Raw genomic sequence first — 24,343 nt, forward strand, 5'->3', positions numbered from 1 at the left:
TGCCCTAAGCTCTCAATCCACCTAATTATACTTGGTTTCACAACATGTCACAATGCGTAATATGTAATCAAAAATGGAACTGATCTGCTTTAGCACCATAGAAATTAATTTTTATCCTTGTTTTAATTATGTTAAGTAGGCAAAAAACAAACAAACAAACAAAATCCCAACCAACCCTGATCGTTTGGATTAAGGACAATAAAGACCTACTTTGTACATTGTATCCTGAGGTCGGGTGCTGGGAATCCTACAATGAGGAACATAAAAATGTCAGGATTATTTCAATGAAGGAAGAAGAACGTAGATGCATCTTTCCTTGTTAGACTAAGAGCACTAGCATAACATAAATAGAGAAGGAAAATACACCGGAGCATGTGCCTGAGAAGAGAACAACACAAAAAATTTAAAAAACTGTATTATCTGTACATAAGAATACTACTGAAGTGTACTTGCACTGCTTAGTACCTAGCCTATTTTAGGCCCAAATGGCCAGATCCTCAGCTGGTGTACACTGACTTAGTTTCAGTGTGGAATCCACACATCAGTTTACACCAGCTGATGATCTGGCCCTTTAAAGTCTTACCCACAGATGTGTACATGTGGTTCCCATTTAAGATAATGGGACTGAACTTGGTCTTGAGTTTTAAAATAACTATGCATTAAGTTCAGCAGCATTACTCTTCTTTTTTGCTTAAAATGTCATTATCTAAAACTAAAATTCAAGATGTTTTGGAGTGCTATCTTACGTACACTTGACAAAGACACAAGAGTGAGATCTTCAGTTGGTGTAAACCAGTGAAGCTCCAGTGAAATGAATGAAGCTGCACTAACTTAACATCAGCTCAGGATCTGGCCCACAGTGTGGAGTGCACACAGCATTTTGCAAACAATGTGCTTCTCACTGACTCAGAGTAACGTATAACTACATTCTTAATTTCACATTCTTTTCTTGCTTAATCTTTCCCTTGGCTTTACAATCAACAATGAGGTATAACCTGATGCCAAATCAGCCTTCATCCCAAGTAGGCCCTCGTAGATTGTGATTATTTTAAAATAAGCCATTATTTACAATCTAGTCCTATAGACAGGCGCCACTTTGTTAAAATTCTTAGATCTGTAGGATGTTAAAGTCATTAAAGCCCTCGCTACACTTTCTCTCAGGGCATTATTAGTTCCTAATATTCTGCTGCACTGTTAGTCAGTCCCTTGTGAGGTGACTCATGCCTTCAAGAGTAAACACAGCACTTTAAATTTTAGTGTCAGAGGGATAAATAAATTGTTATGATAAGTTCTGCCTTTTCTATTGCATTATTTTACAAATGGGGAGACTTAATTATTTTATGTAAGATGAGGACCTATAAGGTTTATTTGACTACACGTTCTTATCTATTTTATCTCTAAAACCTATCAATTTGGCTATCTCTAATTGATTTAGTGGGATATTCTGAGTAGGCAATCTTATGTTGTATTTTTCACAGTAAAGTTAACTAACCTAGAAACATCCATGTTCTTTCCTCTTTCCTAAAGTGTGATTTTTAAAAGCCTAATTTATATTTCATAACATTTATCATAACCTCACAGATTTTTTAAATGCAAAACTCTCATTGAAGTTAGCGAAGGAGTGCAGTACATGGTCCCCTTTTTGGAGGGCCCAGAAAAAAAACAAAACAACCAGCACTGAATTTAATCCTGCTCTAATTTAAGAAGATACAGCTTCCAGTGTGCCAGACTCCATGCTTGCTTATATAGATATGGATCCACTTTGACCTAAATGGATTCCATGGAGTTTAACCAGATTTACAGTAATAAAAACAAGTGCAGTATTCAGCTTAGTTAGGAGTTGCACACTCATATGAATCTGTCCTGTGATGTTTAATGCAGCAGCATATAAGTGCATTGCCATTGTCAGTAGTGGAGCAGAACAAAGATGTTTTGCTGGAATATGGCATGGTAGGCGTTTGCTTTGTTTTGTTTAATAGCAATAGACACACTGATTTCACATTCGCTTCAGCCAACACATGAAGGCAGGGTTTGGAGTGGGAGAATCTCTGGCAAATAGTGACAACTGGACAAAATTGGTGAGGGGAAAACTGATTTTAAATATCTGAAATAGTGCATGATTGCAAAAGCCTCTATTGCTTGAGTAAAAGAACCAGCTTTTTATTGTCTTCAAAGCTGTAGCAGCCTCAGAAACTGTTGACATGGTCCAGCCCATGGAGGAAAGAACAAAACCCCACACCATGGGGTAACATTTCTAGCTCCTCCGGAAAGTATGACTCCAAGTGTCAGAGGTCCACAGCAGTTCAAATCTCAGTATAAGTCACCACTTGCAGCAATGCCCACGGTTGGGTCATCTGCAGGGACTGAATCTGGGACTTCGGGATCTAAAAGCCTGGAGCTAATGTACCAGCCCTTTTAACTGTAGAGGAGGAACAGACCCATATACTACTTTACCCATATACTAGTGGTTTCAGCCACTAGTGGGGACAAAGATACTCTTGGCCAGTGTGTTACACAAACAACGGGAGAAAAAATAAACATATTGTAAATACTATTTGTAATAAAAGACTCGTTTGAAGACATAGATAAGATTCACCTTCCTTTTATCCTTTACTGTAACTTCTGAAGTTCTGAACAAGCAGCCCTATCAATAACAATTGGCTGATTTGGAATTCATATTAAAGAGAATTTTCATCTCAAGAGAATTTTGAAAACGAAACGAAATCACAGAAGTAAAGTTCCAGATCCTCAAATTGGGCTTATTTAGGCTCCTAAAATTGATTTCAATGGAAGCTAGGAGTCTAAATAGCTTTGAGGATATGGGTCAAAGTGTCTAGTGAAGATTACTCATGTCTGAATGAATAATAATTAATAACCTACCTGCACCTTGCTTGGGATGGAAAACTTGGTCTGCTCAGCCTTGCCAGGGGTGTGAATAGCAGTAAGAGGTGGAGGCCAGGAATGGGTCATCTCCTAGTGGGGGGAAAATATGTTTTTGAGAAGTCATTCATTCAATTAAAAAAAAAAAAAAAGAGAGAGAGAGAGAGAGAGAGAGAGAGAGAGAGAGAGAATTACTCCACAGTTGGCCATCAAACCCTGGACTGATTAACAAGGCCAACATCACATATCTGCTTCTAGAGGGTGAGGGACAGGTTTGCTCAGAAGGCATCACGAGTCCTTACCTGGTGGATGAGCTCCCTAATTATACAGTGGATCACATATCTCAGGAAGCACAGTGGAAACATGCTTTAATGCTACTAGTCCCACCGGTGAAAATTTCAGCTATGTCCAACATGGAGCTGAGATGGCCTCCAGCAGGTTAGCCGCTGGCTCTACTTCCACTGCCAGATATCTTAGGTATGTGTAACGGCCCCCCACCATCCTAGCACCTGAGCAACTCTCAATCTTTAGTGTATTTAGCCTCATCCTCCTGTGAGGTAGGACAGTTTTATTATTCCCATTTTACAGATGGGGAATGGAAGTACACAGAGATTGACTTGCCCAAGGTCACACAGGAAGCCTGTGCCTCAGCAGGGAATTAAACCCAGGTCTCTCAAGTTAGCACCCTATCCACTAACCAGCATAACCATAGTCTTGCATTTTTAACAATGTGTTTAAATGTCTTCATGGAAATCTCTCAGGTACGCAATGGCACAGGTCACAAAACACAGAAGTGTGTGTTTGTTGGAACACTAAGCGTCTGATCATTTTTCTGCCAAAATCAATGGTAGTTTCCCCACTGATGTCAATGGGACAGACTTGGCCCATCCTCAGAAAAGAAAAATCAGTAAAAACACAGATAGTGCAAGTTTTAGGCAAAGCTTGTCTATGCCCTTGCAATGAGTGCATTCCATTTTAGATGCTGCTCCATTCTTTCTTACCTTTGTTTGTAATTTGAGGAATATTCCGACAGGTAATAATACATGTCTCTGGTGATCGGTTACATCTTTGTCTCATTGTTTTTCTTTGCTTTCAAAGCTCAGAAGAGATTCTTTTATGACAAACAAAAGAGAAAGAATGTCTCATCTATGAAGTTCTGCATGTGACAGTGATGTTACTGGCTGTGTTACACTAGTGCAGGTGTTTGCAGCTTTACTTTGCTCTTAAAAACCTAAGCCTGATCACAACAAATCTTACAAGCTACAGCTGCTTTGTTTCTCCTGCAGCCCTAGCTGACATTCTGCAAGTAAAAAAGAAAGAAGACCTTGTTAAAGGTTAATGTTGTGAACCATCAATCACAACCAGTCCCACCTGCGGGTGCTTGGCTCAGCCAGCTAAAACATGATGAGGATGGTTGCATTCAGCTGCAAAGATATTTTCACTGTAGAAGTAGCCAGTAAATACTTTCACTTCCCTAATTATCCTTCCAGAGATCATGTGATATGCTTTACTGAGGTAAGGAAAAGTAAATAAAACCACTCACTATGCACAGGGGACAGTTACCTCTCTTTGTGCCATTCAGACAGAAGTGGGAAAGAACCCCAAATACCTGTAGGGGATATTCCTGGTGTGGAGGAATCCCCAGTGGACAGAGAGCAAGCGAAGCTCCTGCATATGGGGAGGAGCACATCAAGGGTGAGAAAATGTCCCTAGGGGACTGCCAGCAGAAGTCAGAGTAGCCTACATGCTGTTCTAACCTACGCTGGGGGTCAGGGTTGGGGCAGACAATCAGGGAGCCTTGGTAGGTTGGAGGGGTCACTTTGTGGCACAACCATTCAATAGCAAGAAAATGATGAAAGGGAGAATATATGAGATAGGCCATTGGTTCTCAGCCCTTTCTGTGTGTCAGGACCTATTTGTAAACGTTTCTGGCCTGTTGTGACCCAGGAAATAGTCGGGGGTGAAAGCCCTGGGGTGGTTTCAGTCAGGTCCTGCCCCCCTGTGGGATAGAGTTGCCAATTTTGGTTGGATGTATTCCTGGCGATTTCATTACATGGCATAACCTTTAATTAAAGATTAATTTTAAATTCCTGGAGATTCCAGGACAATCCTGGAGGGTTGGCAACTTTAGTGGGCGGGTTGGGTCCTGTCCAGCACTCACCCTACCTTGGTGGCCTTCCCACAGTGGCAGCTCCTGCAGCTCCATTGCTCTGGGGCTGGCTCTCGGCTTTGGGCGTTGCAACCTCCGGGGTTGCAGAGCCGCTCGGGTTTTAGCCCCGCCCCCCTGACTAGACCAAATTTGTGTGAGTGGAGTTGTGACCTGACTCATGCAATGCCACTCAATCAAATTTGGCCTACCCGGCCTATCGTGATGGCTGGGCCAAACCTGAGTGGTGCTGGGACCCCAGAAAATGCAGTTCCTAGAGCAGGGAGGCAAGCCCAGCCAGCTCCGTGCGACAAGAGCCACATGAACTGCCACACAACCCTTTGAAACATTCTAGCAACCCAATTTTGGGGCCCGACCCACAGGTTGAGAAACCCTGACATAGACAGAAGATGGAGACACATTCACATTTTAAGACAGAAGCCAGCCATACAGTAGAGGTAAATTCAGGGCTTGATATCAATCTCATCTTCCCTGGCCATTAGGGGGTGGAAATCCTTTAAATGTAGATGCTTTAGTTTCTGGGGGAAGGTGTCAAGGAATCTTTCGAATATTTCTTGAGTAACTCCTCTGGCTGTCTTGAGGATCAACTCAGTGGACTAGGGACACGAGAAAACCTTTTACACTTCTCTTTGCGAGAGGGAAAGGACACTCTGATGTGAAGCCGTTGAAGATGGAAGAATGAGTGTGATATTATTTTAGAAAACTAATATATAATGGATGAAATCCTGACCCCGCTGCTGTTAATGGCAAAAGTACCATTGACTTCAGTGGGGCCAGGATTTTACCCAATGTATTTATCAAAATTCAGTGGCAAAACCCCCACGGCACCTCTACACTGACACACAGTTAAGGTTGTTTGGTGGTGTGTTGTTCCAGTGCAGAACGTTGAGTTGAACAAAACTCAAAATTCTGAAAATCAGGAAAAGTGCAATTAAAGTTGGCTATGCAACCTTAACCCTGCTCTCTTCCAAGAACGCCCCATATGGCCTGTTAACACACATACCTTTCCTCTGCCAACCCCAGAGTTGCTGAAGATCTTCACCTCCTTTTACCATCTATTCACTCTCACCCACAGGATTCCACCTAACGCTAAAGGGCTAGTGTATGCCGTACTGAGGTGCACTGGCAAAGATGGATGTGCAGGGCTGGGGATGCAGGGGCATGGGGTGTACTGGCAGAGCTGGGGATGCAGGGAATTTTGGGTACACTGGTAGAGCAGTGGGGTGTAGGGGAATTGGGGTGTACTGGCAAAGCTGTGAGGTGCAGGAAGTTTGCACTACAGGGGGTTAGGATGCACTTGCGGATGTGGGATGGCACTGGAAGAGCACAGGGGTGGGGTGCCATGCTCATCTCACCTGAGCCCCCATAACATCTCTCCCTTCCTGTACCACTTAACCCAAATTTATCCTCCCCATAGCCCCCTCCCCTCCTATTGCTCCACTTCTCCACTCTCTAATTCCCCTCCTTTCCCAGGAAGCATTCACATGCCTAATTCCCCCCCTCCCAAAGACTGGGATTACATTCCCCCAAAATAAAATTGACACCCACAACTTTTAAATTGTAGCAACCTCCACTTACTTAGTCCAAAGCTCCTTTTGCCTTAGATGTGGCCTTGTGATTAACTTATTCTTATTACGTTAATTGAAGGAAGAGTTCACAGCCATCAGTCTGAATTCGGTCTGTGATTCATCCACTCAGTAGTACCACACAGTTTAATGGTGCAAGGTAGCAGAAAGAAACCAGTTTTTTGGGCGGCCAGTAACTTGGGAACCCCTTAGTCACATGATTCCAAATTTGGATCATTAACGCTACCCCGGGCCTTCAGGTGACACACCAAATGCCAAAGTAATTGGAGTAACCATTCAGATACAAGAGTTGAGATTTAAAGCATACAAAATGGCGGGAAGGGAATTCTAGTCATTTTTCTGTATTGGCGCATGTGCACTGTAAAAATGTACTTTTTCTCCAATACCGTTCTCAACTTAGGTCCCAAAGATTTAGTGGATGCCGTATATTATCTTGGGTAAAGCTCAACAGATTGAGGCCACATAATAGTAATAGTTTGACCTGTAGCTTTGCTAACAAAAAAACAACTAGAAACATTCTGAAAAATGGCTATTTTTAGGGGTCTTATATCTCTGTATCCCCAAGTTCAAATGACCCCAATTTGGGTCACTCACCCTACCCTGCATCCTCCAACTTTCAAAAGAATCTGACTAAGCATATTGATTGTAGAGGACTTGGAAAGGTCAACCGTTAAGCAGAAGTTGTGACACAACCTTAATTGCGGGTTGAAATACAGTTATCTGTGGAACAGAACATGTCAGCTACTGTGATAACACATTCAAAATTACACCACAGTTTTAATGTCAGTAAGTGAAGAAGAATACCATGTTAGTCAAGATGTGATGGGGCATGTAAGCAGGAGGAATATAATTATCTAACGTGCTAATAATCCCAGGACAGACACCCCAGCAATCTTGTTAAAAAGTCTTTTAAAGATTGCAAAGCCTTGACTTTACATCTCATCTGAAACACATATCCTCCAGGGCTCATGTTTTCCTTAACAATATGCTGGGGTGGCATTGGTACCATAGACTGGGCCCTGGTTTGCATTGAGAACTGCCTACATGTGCACAGAGTCCTACTGAAGTAAAAGAACTCCATCTGGACACACTCATGCATTTCCGCTGTTCTCAAGGCAGGATCCGAACCTCAAGTCCTGATCCTGCAAAAACTTATGCATACGTTAACTATACTCAGGAGTAACCCCACCAAACCCAACCGGACTACTCACTTGTGTAGAATTATGCACATGAACCAATCTTTGCAGAATCGTGGCCTTAGAGGGAAGAATGCCACCCATTGAATACTCAACATTATACCTTGCAACACCTTGTTTTCACTTGGTGGTCCACCTCCCAAATACTGGTAAGGCCTTACTCAGTTTAGCTTGTGAAATTTGACATATGCCAGCAATGATAGCAGGGAATCACACCATTTCTTTTTCCAGGGATAAAGTTCAAAAATTTAATAAATCCAAATTTGGAAGCATTTAGAAATTCCTGAAAGTAACAATAATAAAACTGAGCATATGAAATGTTTTAAAGTGGAATATAATGGAAGTAAAGTAAGTCCACAAAATCAATGAGGATTTATTTTCACATGGTTTGGACTTAAAATAATTCCAAAATCATGTTAGCTGATGGATTGGGCATATGACTATTATCGTAAGTATGCATACATATTTTTATAGACCTGCAGATTATATGGGAATGTAAAGTTACACAGTTGGTTGGCTTAGAAGTCACTGTGGTCCACTGATGTAGTAACATCAAGCGTCCTCCTTCCTGAAACTTATTTAAACATTGTTTTAATTGACTCCATGTGTTTTATTTATTAGGACTAGGCACGCTTGTTTCTTCAGCTAAATCTGCTTTTTTCTAGCTGTAAAAGCCCTCAGGTAAGTAACTGAGAAGTACATATGCAGAAGGGGTCTAATGAATCACTGTTTTTTCCTGACTGAACTCTTTAAGAGCTGTAGAGACACTGGCTAAATCAGGGCTCAAATGGCAAGGGAGAACTGGGAGTGCAACGGGATTTGTGAGCTTCTGCAAAGCAGATCTGAGCTGGAGAATTAAGCCCAGAGAAAAAGGGGCAGATGGAAAAATAGCTTTGCAAAACCAGACCCTCAAGTTAATTGCCTCTTTCAAAGTTTAGTTCTTTTCCCCCTATTTCAATTTTTCCATAATTTCCTCCTTGTTCAAAATAAAATGTTGCTGGTGTGTGTGTGTATGTGTGTGTGTGTTTTGTTTTTGTTTTAAATTCAGGCAAAAGGTGCTGATCTAGAACCACAGAAATCATGACGGAAGTGGGCTGCCATCCCCAGGAAGGCACCTTCATCCGATGAAGTGAGCTGTAGCTCACGAAAGCTTATGCTCAAATAAATTTGTTACTCTCTAAGGTGCCACAAGTACTCCTTTTCTTTTTGTGAATACAGACTAACACGGCTGCTACTCTGAAACCTGTCACTTCCTACAATGAACCCTAGAGCGCCTTGTCCAGTCTAATTTGAAATACCCCAAGAGAGATGGGGCTTCTGCTGTTTCCTTTGGAGGATGATTTCATGGCATGATAGATCTCACTGGGCCAATTGATGCCCTCTGCTATATGGTGTGGATGAGAAATCTACAGAAATGCAGCGATGGAAAAGCAGTAACTCTGGTATCACCCTTACCCCCAGCCCCAGCCACTCCATGTAATGACTGGTCTGCATTAGGCATGGGGAGCAGGCATAGTAGGTAGGAAGAAGGTACTCTCCATGGCATGATCCCCTCCACTGTGGCTGGATTTCTAATCTGCTCAGAACTTACTGCTGGTGAAGGAGTTGGCAGGGACTGCACAGAGCCATGACTTGCGTAAACTCTTTGTCAACCTTTCCTAATCCATCAGTCCCTTCAGCTCCTCAACCAGTTCTGTAGCTCTAAACTACCTCCAATTTCTTGCTCACACTTCATATTAAGCTTCCATTGATGAATAGTTTATAAAGGGTTGCTAAATGATTAATAGATGTTATCAGACCTGAATACTGTGTGTTAAAGATGGCTATGAGCACACCAGTAGAATGTGTTATAGAGGGTTCTAAGATGCAGTTATAAGCAACCTGTTGACTTGTTGGTCTATCACAATCAATTCACCATTTATTAAAACATCTGTTAATGGTCTATTAACCCTTTATAAACACTTATCAGTGGAATCCTAATATAAAGTGTGATCAGTCTCTCTATATCTTGCTAGCTTTTGCATTTGCACAGCCGTACCCATTTTCTCTCTGCTAGGAAGTTGGTCAATTTAGTAACACAGAAGCAGCAGCTAAATTCTATATGTGCTGGGCAAGCTGAACTGAAAAAAAATCTCAGTCAGCCACCTCTAAAAAGAAAAGGCTACAGAAGGAACAAAAAGCAATGCAAACTGGAGCTCAAAGCTAACAGAAATGCAAATGACCAATGGAAAATGCAAATGTCCAATTTAAAACTAACGATGCAAAATAGTCCATGTGAACTAAGGGACAATTTGTTTGTGAGATCACATGGGGACATCCCTTCTTGATTCCTGACCAGGAATTTGGAATAACCAAAGAAAAGACAACCCCAGGGAATCCACCCTAGGTTTTTGCACTGAGCCCAATACATACTGGGAGAGGTATTTGGGGATTGTCTCACTGCTGTGTGAATATTCCAGCAGTGTGAACATGATCAGAAAGCTCATAGTTATGCATTTGACTATCACATTTCAGTGCTTTGAGAAGCTCCTAGGAACCAGTGACACAACAGCTTGTTTGTTTCTAAGACATAAAAACAGCTATGAAAATAACTTTAATGATGTCCTAACAGAGAGAGCCAAATTCCTTAGTAAAGGCACTAATGTAGAAAACTGTTTACGCATGCAGACAGCTCAACAAATGTATCATCAGCGGCACATGACTAGCCCACATTATATGAAGGAACGACATGGCTGCATTTGCAATGATGCCTTAGTCATCCTAGTAAATCATTTATCTTGTTAAAGTACAAAGTCTTCTACAGTAAAATGAAAGACACTCCAAAATCCAAATTCTTTTTCAAAAGCCAGAATTTTATGCTATAAATAAAACCACTCATCTTCTCCCTGACCATAATATCCCCTCCACCCCCAAAAAAGTATTCACCTTGTAGTTTTTTTCCATGACAACAAATAAGTACCCCTGGCTTGGCTGGTGTATGGGATGGATACCATATCCTCCCATGCTAATAAACTTGCTTTACCTTCCCATATTTGCAGAGCAGAAAGGACTGACAAAAAACACACTCAGTGAAAATGAATTTAGAAATTGTTTTAGAAACTAACAGAGGTCAGCTATAAACATTACAACATGTTTTCCTTTCCTGTTTTGCTAACATTTGAGGACTATTTACAGAAAAAAGAAAAGGAGTACTTGTGGTACCTTAGAGACTAATAAATTTGTTAGTCTCTAAGGTGCCACAAGTACTCCTTTTCTTTTTGCGAATACAGACTAACACGGCTGCTACTCTGAAACCTATTTACAGAAAGAAAGTGATGGCAATAGGAATATTTTCTCTTTCTATTGAGCTTCCAGTTATTCTCCTCCATTCTTTTACCGCATACTTTCCAAATATATTTCCTCACACTTCAGCTTTTATAACTAAAATACATTGATATTCTTTGCTTAGAGCAGTTAAGAGACAATAAAAAATAGCAAATCATGACTGACATATTTATTGCCCTAACAAATCTTGTGTAGGCGAAGTAAAACAATGTTCCATTACAATGGGAAGATACCTCAGCTCAGGAAACTATTTTTGGGAAAATAACAAAGCTACTATATACAACAGTGTTACAATTTAGTGACTCCGGTCCACTCCAGAAAGTAGTTCCAGTCCATATAATAGAGTCCACGCTGGAATTTGATTAGGAACCGTAGATTAAGAAGGCAATGAGCATAGGCAGACAGAGAGAGAGTGAGAGAGAGAGGTCAAAACCTTGGTACTCCTGGCTCAGGCAAAACTTCCTTTAGCTTTAGTTGGAATTTTAGTTGGAGCAGAAGTCCTAAATCAGGTTCTTTCTGAAAGAAAAACTAGTCCCCTATGGGGTCATAATTAAGAGTTTGCAGTTTACCATCGCTCTTCTTGCCATGTTCAGTTTATTTGTGTGAGTAACATGCAGAAGTGACAAGCTTTCAGAACTGAATCAGCAAAATGGAATAGTACCGCCTAACAAACCAGGCAGAACTTTACGGGGAAATAGAAGGGAAAGTTGCCATTCAGGGGATTAAAGGAAGGGTGAGGACTCCCAAGATTGGAGTATCACGGAAAAGACATCCCAGATTCACAGAAGCTGGAGCCATCCTGCACAGGCAGCTGCCCCCCCAGAGCCTTTCTGCCATTGCCTCAGTCATTAACATTAATTCCTTCCTGGGTTTCCACGTGTAAAACCGGGGTTTGAGCATGGGATGATACAGCTTATCCCCAACTCAATCCGCTTTGGCCAGCCAACACCCTGCAGAATGTCTACATAGCAGCATCTGCAGGGTCTCCAGGGAGGCCAACAGATGATGCCACTGAGATGACCCCTCCCCTTCCATGAAGCCAAGAGCCACTCTTCTCATATAAGTGGCATGGGCAATCAAGGCCCCGCAGCTTGACTAAGCAAGTGTGCCATGCTGTGCCATATGAAATATTAAGACATCTCAAGAACTGTCCCATTGGCTGGAATGATCTGCTGGGAGAGATACTGCTTGAGCGTCACCTAGTCTAGGGTCCTGTCTCTGACAGTGGCCAGCCCCAGATGCTTCAGAGGAGGGTACAAAAATCCCACAATGGGCGTGAGGTAATATGTTTTACTGGGCCAACTTCTACTGGTAAAAGAGACAAGATTCTGAACTTACACAGAGCTCTTCTTCACGTCTCACATTAGGACCCAGCTTAAGCACTAATAGTTAAAAACTGGCTCAAACACTAAGGCAGCATGTTTAATATCCTTCCAAAATATTTTAATGAGAATAGCTGGAGTTATAGACATTAATGTGATCCATACAAATGTCTAGTACCTTTTTTGATCCTTTTCAGCCACTTGTACCAGAAGTCCCCTACAAAAAATCTTTCTGCATCTAGTTCTGGATGACTAAACTAATGACTCTGTTGCCCAATACATAGTGATGAAGTCTTGCTGTGGCCTAGCACCGCTAATGCAATGCCTCCCACAGCTTCCCAACCCCATTGACAGGCCCAGTCATATTCCATTTATTTTCTTCATTCAAAATGATACTCGCTTGGAATAATCTCCTGGGATGGCACATCTAATTTCCATGCAGCTCCCAGGAGACAGGAAGTACACACTGAACTGTTATATTCCAGCATAACATCCTGACAATAGAACAACATCATATAAACAAAAGCACAATAAACAATAAAATCTAATTCTTTGAAAAGTTACTAATACCAACATATAATTTCATCTCTGCAATTTAAAAAACATTGGCAGGGTTCCTTCAAGCAAATAAGCAACTGCTTTTTTCAAACTATTCAGCACTGGCAATTGTTTAAGGGAATCTGGTAATTTGTTCCATCCATTCAGAGCCACACAAGTAAAAAAGCATGTCTCATATTGACTGTTTTCTTCCCTGAAACCCCCAAACTTAGGGTTTGCACTGAGAACATAATTACAATTTACAGTTACAAAACAAGACTGTAAACACCCTATGGTGCTACCCTGTGCACATTTGTACAATAAATTACACCACCTCCTTTTCATTGCCAGATGCAATCAATTCATTTTTTTCATACAAAATACGACTGGTTATTTATTCACATGACGAGACAGATCTATGTAACTTATTATGAAGCACATTTAATTTCTGGAGCACTAACACTTGAGCAGTGAAAAGAAACATCTTCAAATTCAATAATGGGCATAACTAAACTGGACAATTTGTTTTGGAGAACTAGCACTGAAACATTTAATTCTACCCAGCACACTCAGTGTTGGGTCCAATCCAGCCAGTTTAAAATCCACATCCTTACAATATACTGAAGATGATTCCACTCTAATCCCCAAGGATTTCAACATCAGCAACCTGACCCAATAATACATTAGCTTTATTCTTAATACAGGAGCACTAATCACTTGATTTGGCATATAGAGGAAGATTAAAAAATGACACTATGTTCCATTTGAGTTTAACCCAAGTTATTTCATATAAACTGTGATTTGGTTTCATTAAAATTGGATTCCAAACACAAACAATTGAAGCTAGCACACAGCATTGTATCGAGTATTGAGAAAGTCTTTCCCAAGGCTACTTTTTTCCTCAGACCAAAGATTCTGCCAGATCTCCTTCATTGCCTCAAGATCATTACTGGAATATGAACTTTCCTGAGTATGTGTGGAAATGTAGCTCTCCCTTCTTACTGTGATGGACTGGCTGCATTGTGTCACCAGTGCCTCCTTCTGAAATGTCAAAATCTCTCAAATGTGTGTCAAAAGGCTGAAGAGATAAACACTTGGAGATTCTCTTTTTGCTCAAGCCTTTTAGAGACCATGGTTTCTCCACCATTTCCTCGTCTTCTTCCAAACCAACTTCCACGCATGGAGTGGCTTCTCCATTTCCCTACCAGTTTCCCAACCCACCTTTCCAACTTACCACAAGTCCCAACTAAAGATTCATTTCACTCACAATGCACACAAGCTGCTCGCATATCAGATCTTCTCTATGTCTGCCTCTGAGACTGTACAGACTAGCTCAGTGAGGTAACATCTTTTATTGGACCAACTTCTGTTGGTGAGACAGACAAGCTTTCAGGCTACACAGACCTCCTCTTCAGGTCTGGGAAGGGTACTCAGAATGTCATAGCTAAATACAAGGTTGAACAGATAGTTTCGCATAAGTAGTTAGCACATATTCTAAAAAAGAAAAGGAGTACTTGTGGCACCTTAGAGACTAATAAATTTATTTGAGCATAAGCTTTTGTGAGCTACAGGTCACTTCATCGGATGCTGTAGCTCATGAAAGCTTATGCTCAAATAAATTTGTTAGTCTCTAAGGTGCCACAAGTACTCCTTTTCTTTTTTGCGAATATAGACTAACACGGCTGCTACTATGAAACCACATATTCTAAGGGACTATTCAGGAAAATTGGCTGGTTAACACTCCTGTAGTCATAGGAGTAAAAGAGGGGCTAGTGAGTTACAGATTGTTGTAATAACCCATAAATCCAATGTCTGAGACTGTAAACTCTTTGGGGCAGGAACTATCTCACTTTGTGTCTGGTACAGTGCCCAGCACAATGCTGGAACCTAATGAATAAATAACTAAAAAACAAGTCCTAGCCTCACTTATAACTGGGAAAACCCGGGGTAGCCAGCAATGCAAGGCGTACTATAGTGATGACTTAGCAAGTCCCAGGTGGCCAGAGAACTCCCGCAGTTGGCATCATAGATTCTTAGTTTCAGAGATTCCAAGGCCAGCAGGGACCATTGTGATTGTCTAGTCTAACCTCTTGTGTACCACAGGCCAGAGAACTTCCCCACAATAATTCCTAGAGCAGATCTTTTAGAAAAAAACATCCAATCCTGATTTAAAAATTGTCAGCAATAGAGAATCCATCATGGCAATGGTGAATTACTCTCACCGTTAAAAAAATTATGCCTTATTTCCAGTCTGAATATGTCTAGCTTCAACTTCAAGCTGTTGGTTTGCTTTATACCTTTCTCTGCTAAACTGAAGAGCTCATTATTAAATACTTGTTCTCCATGTAGGTACTTATAAACTGTAATCAAGTCATCCCTTAACATTCTTTTTGTTAAACTAAATAGATTGAGCTCCTTGAGTTTAACACTATAAGGCATGTTTTCTAATCTTTTAATCATTCTTGTGGCTCCTCTCTGAACCCTCTATAATTTATCAGCATCCTTCAAAAATGTATCTAAATTACCAGACTATGACATGGATTGTCTTTGTTGCCTTCAGCTGGCTCGAAAGCTCTAGCAGACTGTTCATTAGCAATCGTTTATCAGGGGTCATACAAGCAAGCTGGATAGATGCCCAAGTAGAGACCACCCAGCAGAACCATGATTACTCTGCTAGTTAGCTCTAAGCAGCTAGTGTTATTCATAACTCCAGCAAGTGTCAAGCAATGACAATTGCCAGTTATTATACAAAGTGGAACTGGAATAAACCTGCCAAAGAGTATTTTTTCAGTACAACATGCAATTTATTATCATGTTCCAGCAATTACCAAAGGGAGTTGTTGATCTCACTTTGCTGGAGAGATACAAAGGCTAGATGCAGTAACACGGCATTCTTTTTGAAGGATAGCTTGTATTATAAGTGAAAGACACTATAAGATGACAATGCTGCAGCAAAAGCAGACAGAATGATACATTTAGTGAAATCCCCAGTCTCCGCCATTTCAAAGGAGAACATAAGAAGTTAGTATAACATTTCTAAGGGCTGCTGTATCCTTTCAAACAAGATAGCTTTCTTGAAGTTTACAGTTATCACATTAAGAAAATGGTAATGAGGAGATCATGAAAACTTCTTTTAAAAGTAACAAAAGCTCAGTTGCTGAGGAAAAAAGAGTGACAACTGTTTTCATGGAAATAAGCCTCCAATGAAGAACTCTGCTGACACTTTGTTCTCTTACGAGGCAGTGCTTCATGACTAAATCTGAGCCCCAATTTGTATTAAAGTATCTGCAATGATCTCCTTTTGCAGGCAAACTGGAAACTCAGCCCTCTTGTTGACTAGGTACGTAGGTCTACAGGTTAGAAAGCCCAAATACAGTTATAGCCAGACACGGATTCAGTTTAAAACAAAATGAGTCACCTCCCAGAACTTCCACCCCTTCCTCAAACCAAACTCAAATTTTTTTTGAGGTTCAGAACTGTTTGATTAAGTCTCCTCTCCTCTAAAGAGAGGGTGAGAGAGGCAATAACAATTTATTTAATAAAAGAGGCCTGTTTTGCATTGTTCGCAGAGATGCACAGATTCTAAAGCTGGAAGGGACCATTGTAATAATACCACCTAGCTTTTCTATAGCATTTTTCATCACAACATGTAAAACACTTTGCGAAAAAGAGACTGGTATCATTATTAAGGCTGAGAGTCTGTGACGGAGGTCATAGAAGTCACAGATTCCGTGACTTTCTGGGACCTCTGCAGCAGCTGATGCGACTGATTCCAGGGCCGCCTGAGCAGCTGGGGTGGCCCCTGGCCCAGCTGCACCAGTCGTTATTGGGGCAGTCTTGGACCCCCCTCCGCGAGCACCTGTGGCGGTCTTGGGCCGCCGTCCTCCCCTCTGCCACCAGCGGCTGAACTGGGCCATGTGTCGCCACCCCTGCCCACCCCCTGGCACCAGCAGCCACCCACGGGCCACGTGCCACCGCCCCCCTGCACCAGTGGCTGCCCCCCACCAGCACCAGCAGTGGTCCTGGGCCATGCATCACCTCTCGCCCCAGAGCACCCATGGTGCCCCCGGGCCGCCACTTGCTCCAGAGCACCCCCGGCCGCCCCTAGCCCCAGAGCACCCAAGATATAGTTAGGGGAATATATTACAAGTCATGGACCAGGTCATAGGTTATGAATTTTTGTTTACTGCCTGTGACCTGTCTATTACTTTTACTAAAAATACCCATGACTAAATCTTAGCCTTAATCATCATTGCCATTTTACAGATAGGAAAACTGAGGCACAGGGAGGGGAAATGACTTGCTCAAGATCACTCAGCAGGCCAGAAGCAGACCTGGGAATGGAACCCAGTTTTCCTTGGCCCCAGCTCAGTGCTCTATCCAGCAGTGTTGATTTTCTGGCCACATTGATTTTCTGGTCTAGCCATGGAAGCCTCCTGAACCAGTAAATCTCCATATTGTATTTGTTTCTTCCCTCTACAGGGTCGGGAGGATACTTTTTTTATCTCCTTGTAACAACCTATTTATTCTTGGGTGGGAACTTTGTATGGAAGTTTTGGCCCAGGTCAAATTTTTACAGAGGAGCTGTAAATTGCAGAAAATAGAGGTTTCTACTGACAACTATGACAAGGCCACAACTACAAATAGTTCTAGTCAGGGAATTGCAAGCTATCCACAGAGAATGTTACATGGCTGACATAAATCAGTGTGGCAGGATCTATTCACTAATTAAACAATTGGGACAATTTTAATGCGACAGTCTGAAAAGTTCAGAAAAGTCTCTCTATCCATGGAACGTGCATTCTTCTCACATGCATATTAAGAAACATGTCCTGTATTAAGAAACTGAAAGGACCTTACATATTCAATAACCTTCCCCCATAATGTTAAGCACAATTTGAGATATATGGCTAAAATAGATTGGAAATCCATAAGAGGGCTTGGAACGTTAAATTCAGCAACATCCTTTCTTCAAGGAAATGTTAGTAATCTTCCAAAGAGATGGATAACCCATAGCGTCCAATGTAATTTTAAATGTGTGAAGGGGGCACCGCGAGTGCTCTGGCGCGAGAGGCAATGCATGGTCCAGGACCACTACTGGTGCTGGTGGGGGGCGGCCACTGGTGCTGGGGGGGTGGCGGCACATGGCCCGGGGGCGGTCGCTGGTGCTGGGGGGGGGGCAGAGGCAGTGGCATTTGGCCCAGGACTGCCGCTGGTGGCGGGGTGGGGGAGGATGGCGGCCCAAGACCAATAGAACAGCAGTAATACTTGACATGGTACAACACCTTCCAGCTGAGGGTCTCAATGCACTTTGCAAACAATGAATTTAGTCTCATTGTACCCCTATGCAGTATTATTTCCCCATTTTATAGATAGGAAAACTGAGGGCTAAGTGGCATCTCAAGGTCACCCAGGGAAACAGAGGCAAGGATGGGCACAGGAAATTTTATCTATGCTTACCAAAAAATTCTTTGAGATGTCTACACATCCATTATAAAAGGCGTTCAACTCATTTGGGGGGAGAAGCAAATCTGTCCATTTCTGTTAGGAAGGGTGTGGCCTGTTCTGAAGGCCTCACCAGCTGAGACAAGCTTGATGGATAGGAAGTATAAAACCACCTCCCAAAAGGGTTCAAATGGATGTGCTGTAACCGTGGTTGTCTCAAGGCTACGTGGTGTGGACATACTGATGGGATGTGTACATGAGTCACAGGGCATCCACAGTTGCACCCAAAACAATGGCTGCGGCCAGAAAGATTTCTTGACAGAAGCCCCTAGGACTTTGGAATGTCTTGCTTTTGAGACAGATGATGCCTGTTAGAGTGCCTGTCCAAGTTATGACTGCCCCTGCAAATCACATAGAGGCTGCCAACGCCATCAGGATGGATGATGTCACCTCAATTTATCCTGAGTCTCCGTAGGAGGAAATGCCCCTTGGCTGGGATCTATGTGTTCTTGGTTAGAGAGGAAGAGATGTGTAGTGACACAGGTCAGATTTGGCTTGTTGCACATTGGGAACGTGGGTACAAAAATTCTTAAGATGATTGGTTGTAGCCAGATACTTCCATCCCTCTCTTACATCAACCTCCAGCGTGGTATGAAGTGGGTTATACGGTTGTAGCTTCTGATCTGATAAAAGCTTTGTAGTGGCTTCTCCCCATCTCGTTCCTCCTTATGTTCCTCCTTACTTTCCTTCTTGGGAGGTTTGTGTAGCAGAATATCTAGAGCTGCAATGGCCTGCCTGAGAGGCGATTCAAAGGACTCTGATTGAAAGAATCTGTCTTGTGCTTCCTCTTCTTATCCTTTGATTCTGATTCAGCCTCATCTCTGGTTTATGGTCTTTCCTTTTTCTTTCAATTTACTGCATATGGACCGGTTATGCCTGCATGTAGCCTCTGAGGATAATGAGATTGAAGATAGGCTCCTCCAATTTGTTCCTGGTTCTGAGAATTAGGAAGTTTTTCCTGATGTCCAACCTAAACCATCCCTGATGCAATTTAAGCCTATTGCCTCTTGTCTAAGAACATAAGAACAGCCATGCTGGGTCAGACCAAAGGTCCATCTAGCCCAGTATCCTGTTTTCCAACAGTGGCCAATGCCTGCTGCTTCAGAGGGAATGAACAGAACTGGTAATCATCAAGTGATCCATCCCGTTGCCCATTCCCAGCTTCCATCCTCAGAGGTTAAAGAGAACAATTTTTCTTCCTCCTCTTTGTAACAACCTTTATGTACTTGAAAACTGTTATCATATCCCCCCCTCAGTCTTCTCTTCTCAGACTAAACAAACCTAATTTTTTCAATCTTCCATCAGAGGTCATGTTTTCTAGACCTTTAATTATTTTTGTTGCTCTTCTCTGGACTTTCTCCAATTAGTCCACATCTTTCCTGAAATGTGGTGCCCAGAACTGGATACAATACTCCAGCTGAGGCCTAATCAGCATGGAGTAGAGTGGAAGAATTACTTATTTAGTCTTGCTTACAACACTCCTGCTAATACATTCCAGAATGATATTTGATTTTTTTTGCAATAGTGTTACAGTGTTCACTCCTATTTAGCTTATGATCCACTCTGACCCCCAGGTCCCTTTCTGCAGTACTCCTTCCTAGGAGCACTTTCTTATTTTGTATGTGTGCAACTGATTGTTCCTTTCTAAGAGGAGTACTTTGCATTTGTCCTTATAGCATTTTATCCTATTTACTTCAGATAATTTCTCCAGTTTGTCCAGATCATTTTGAATTTTAATCCTATCGTCAAAAGCACTTGCAACCCTTCCGAGCTTGTAATCATCCAGAAACTTTATAAGTGTACTCTATGCCATTATCTAAATCATTGATGAAGATATTGAACAGAACCGGACCCAGGACTGATCCCTGCAGGACTCCACTTGTTATGCCCTTCCAGCTTGACTGAACCACTGATAACTACTCTCCGGGAACAGTTTTCCAACCAGTTATGCACTCACCTTATAATAGCTCCATCTAAGTTGTATTTCCCTAGTTTGTTTATGAGAAGGTCATGCAAGACAGTATCAAAAGCCTTACTAAAGTCAAGATATAGCATATCTACCACTTCCCCACTATCCACAGGGCTTGTTACCTCGTCACAGGAAGGAATTAGGTTGGTTTGACATGATTTGTCCTTGACAAATCCATGTTGACAGTTATTTATTACCTTATTATCTTCTAGGTGTCTGTAAATTGATTGCTTAATTATTTGCTGCATTATCTTTCCGGGTACAGAAGTTAAGATGACTGGTCTGTAAGTCCCTGAGTTTTCCTTATCCCCTTTTTTATAGATTGGCTTTTCCCGGCTTCTAGAATCTCACCTATCTTCCATGACTTTTCAAAAATAATCGCTAATGGCTCAGATGTCTCCTCAATGTCTTCTCTAGGATGTATTTCATCTGGCCCTGGTGACTTGAAGACATCTAACTTATCTAAGTAATTTTTAATTTGTTCTTTCCCTATTTTAGTCCCCCTACTCCTTGCCAATCTGAGGTTATCATTTTCTTTCCCAATGTGTGGCCTGTTTCTGAGTTTCTTATACATTATACAGAGGGTCACAGTGGATGTCCCCAGAAACCCAGTTGTAGTGGAACCAGTCTTTCCCAGAACAAGAGATTCCAACACTCCATCCCCTCTGTGTCTCATGGGATTGCAGGGAACAACTGGCTTTAATTTACCCCTGGAAGCACCAATCTTCCTTGTTAGACATCTACAGGGATCTACTGAGGGATCTAATGAAGCAGGGACAACAGCAGCTGAAAAGTTCTGAAGGAAATCTTGGCAAATAAGTAGGGAGGTTAGATGGAAGGAGAAGGAGATGAGACCACACTGCCTTTGTGATATTGTTCTCCATGGGGTAAGGATCACTCTCCTACTGCATGGTAGTGAGCTCAGGGATGCATTACACACAATGCTTCCTGGAGTTCCCACTGGGGCTGTGCAACATATAAGGAGCTATGTCTATAAGGTTGGAGCACCCACAGGGAAAAAATGCTGGGTGCTGAGCACCCACCAGCAGCCCCCTCATCAGTTCCCCCCACCACCTCAGCGCCTCCTGCCCGCTGATGGGCTCCATGGATCAGCACTTCCTCCTCCCTCCCCATGCCTCCTGCCCACTGGAAACAGCTGTTTTACAGCATGCAGGAGGCTGGGGAGGAGGGGGGAGGAGCGAGGATGCGATTAGCTCGGGGGAGGGAGTGGGACTGGGCAGGAAGAGGTGGAGCGGGGGTGGGAAGAGGCAGGGCATGGGTGTGGCCTTGGGGGAAGGGTGGAGTGGGCGCAGGGCCTAGGGCAAAGCCAGGGATCAAGCAGTCCCTGGCACTTTGAAAAGTTGGTACCTGTGGCTCCATGCCAGTCCTACTTTTCCCTTGATCATTGCTGGCCTGTTTAGCCCCAACTCCAGCCCTGAATACCAAGAGAGAGGAGGAGAAAAGAGCGTGCAATCTCTCTCTGAGCTAACTACATGGGGGCCAAGTTGTTCTTCAATGGATCAACCAACTCCTTCGGCCTGGCTAATTTATATGGGGTTTCCCACCAGCTGTACATCATAGATCTTAGCTTGTTGTTTTAAACCTGCAGTCCCTGCCCTGAAGGCTGACAGAGTGCAGCCCTCCCCTTCTATAAGATAAAGATCTGACAGAAAATGCTTTTGGTTCTATCATTTCGTACCTCAACTGTTTGTAAAACAAATACTCATTCACAAACCCTAATGGCTCCATTAGAATATGTTTGCAATGTCGTATTTCTGTGCCCAAGGCACAGAATGTGTTATGTAAACTACGCATTATTAATCTACTTAAGTGAAAGGTAACATTGCCAGCAGTTTAAACACTCATGCCCATATTTACTGTGTTTCACTATGACAGGATAAGATGAAATACAGAAATGATTCATTGGAGAACAGAGAAATATTTAACGGTGTGTGTTTCAAAACATGACTTTATTTATAGATTGATTTATCTTTGTAGTACACACAAGTGGAGCACGCTAGCCGCTAGTGGCTCTTATGTTTGATAGAAGCTTGTTCCATAGGTCACAAATTGTTATCACTTTGTAATCTGGTACTTCAGGATGGCCAGGTAGAGTCCATTCAAAGCTTCCTACTACAGTTTTTACAAGGGATTTATGCACTCCCTGAGGCACTCAAGAGAGGACACTTTGTACAGCTTTGGTGAAGGGCCACAACACTGTAAGCCATCACCATGGCAAAACCCAAAGGGATGTTGTCTCCCGGCAGATCGAATACCATCTGGATTGACCTCATTCCGATTCTCCTCTCTTTCACTGAAGTAATTACTGAATTCAATGGAGTTACTCCGTATGTACATTGACATAACTGAGGGGAGACTCGGGCCCCTTGGGCCTGCAAATCTGGACTGGAAATCTTGTGAGAAAAGTTCATGTTGCCAGTCAATTGCAAGAACCCCCAGGAACTGCCTCTCTCACAGTATTTTGTTTTTATGTTTCCAGTTCTCTCTGGTCCTCAAAGTTTAGAGGCATTTGAAAGTATTATATAAAACTAACAAAACTTTTTCAAACACCACAAAGAGGTGCAGTTTTGAGTTCAGTTAGATGTTTGAGCAATGTTTGAGATTGGCTCTATTTCACCTAAGCCAATTTTCCCATCTTTAAGGGTAATCTTACCCTCTTCATCCCCAACCTGGATTCCTTTTGTGCAGTTTTCCATTTTTCTTACAATCTTTGCCATGACACTGAGTGTATTTAATGGGAACAAGGACGTACATCATGTGAGACATTAAAATCTATGTTAACTCACTCCTGAGGTGATTATAAAGAGAAAAAAAAGCCTGCAAAGTGGCTCCTTTTGCATAACTGAGCTGGTGAAGCGCATCGGAAATGGGACCAAATTAGTACATTTTCATTCGTTTGACAGATGAGAATCACCTTATTCTCTTCAGATACATTAACACACTGCCAAATGCTAGTCAATGTTGTGTTCATTGTGATGGTGCCAATTTACTTTATAATAATTTTAGCAGTAATATTAAATCTGGCAATGATAGTAGAATTAAATAATGTGACTGAAATTGGCAACATTTCAATTTGGCACTGCAAAATATATGTTAAAATATTACATTCAAGGAGATAAGAAAACAGAGTTGAATATTGTGTTGGAAATAGGTACAATGTAACCTCCCTCTATCTGTTTGTAATCTTTCTATTGTTCCAGTACAGATAGGCCAGAATAGACTTGTTGTGTAATTACCAGTCTTTGCATTTCAAAGTGCATTGCCAACTAATTTGCTTAACACTTTAAAAATACAAAATAAGATCTCTGCAGGCCAATTACTTGGAGCCTGAAACTGATCACACTTCCACTTGTCTACACTGCTGAGGTCCTGATCTTTCTTTGCCTTCACCTTTCTGTAGTCATTTACACCTGTGCCAAGCAGGTGCAAAATACCACCATTCTTATTTGGAAGCATTTTACACCAACTATGCACTCCCAGGGTCAGATCCTGCCCCTGCCCCACTATGTCTGCTTGGCTCCGATCTGGCAGAACACAGCAGATTTAAAGTTGGCCTAGGTTGTCACATGATGACATCCCTTACGTAGGGAAATCCTCTACTAGCACAAAATTAATAGAGCCAGCCTTCCACAGGGGGCGAATGAGGAGCATTGCCACTGTGAAGAGACATGGCTGGGATACTACAATGCTCCAATGATCCTCAGCTGCCAGAATGACTCAGATGTAACTTAGAGCATCCCAAGGCTAGTCTACATTGCACTGGGGCACTGCCCTAGAATTGGGGGCATAAGGTGGCATACAGCCATCTTTGCCCTCCCCTTGGTCCTGAAACAACC

General features: G+C 42.2%; 1 protein-coding gene across 10 annotated transcripts in view; it reads right to left on the bottom strand.

Annotated features, from left to right (window-relative positions):
• Nucleotides 1-24,343, bottom strand: part of AFF2 (AF4/FMR2 family member 2) — a 426,551-nt gene that overhangs the window by 167,361 nt on the left and 234,847 nt on the right. For 8 of the 10 annotated variants that reach the window (XM_038415896.2, XM_038415895.2, XM_043491627.1 and 5 more), the window contains 2 exons: nucleotides 2,881-2,973; nucleotides 211-247 (listed from right to left, as the gene is read on the bottom strand). In XM_038415896.2, the coding sequence (XP_038271824.1) occupies nucleotides 211-247; nucleotides 2,881-2,973 (130 nt within the window). The remainder of the gene's footprint in view (nucleotides 1-210; nucleotides 248-2,880; nucleotides 2,974-24,343) is intronic. The other 2 variants (XM_043491629.1, XM_043491633.1) reach the window with 1 other exon arrangement.

Source organism: Dermochelys coriacea, chromosome 9 (assembly GCF_009764565.3).
Source record: "Dermochelys coriacea isolate rDerCor1 chromosome 9, rDerCor1.pri.v4, whole genome shotgun sequence".
Lineage (NCBI taxonomy): Eukaryota > Metazoa > Chordata > Testudines > Dermochelyidae > Dermochelys > Dermochelys coriacea.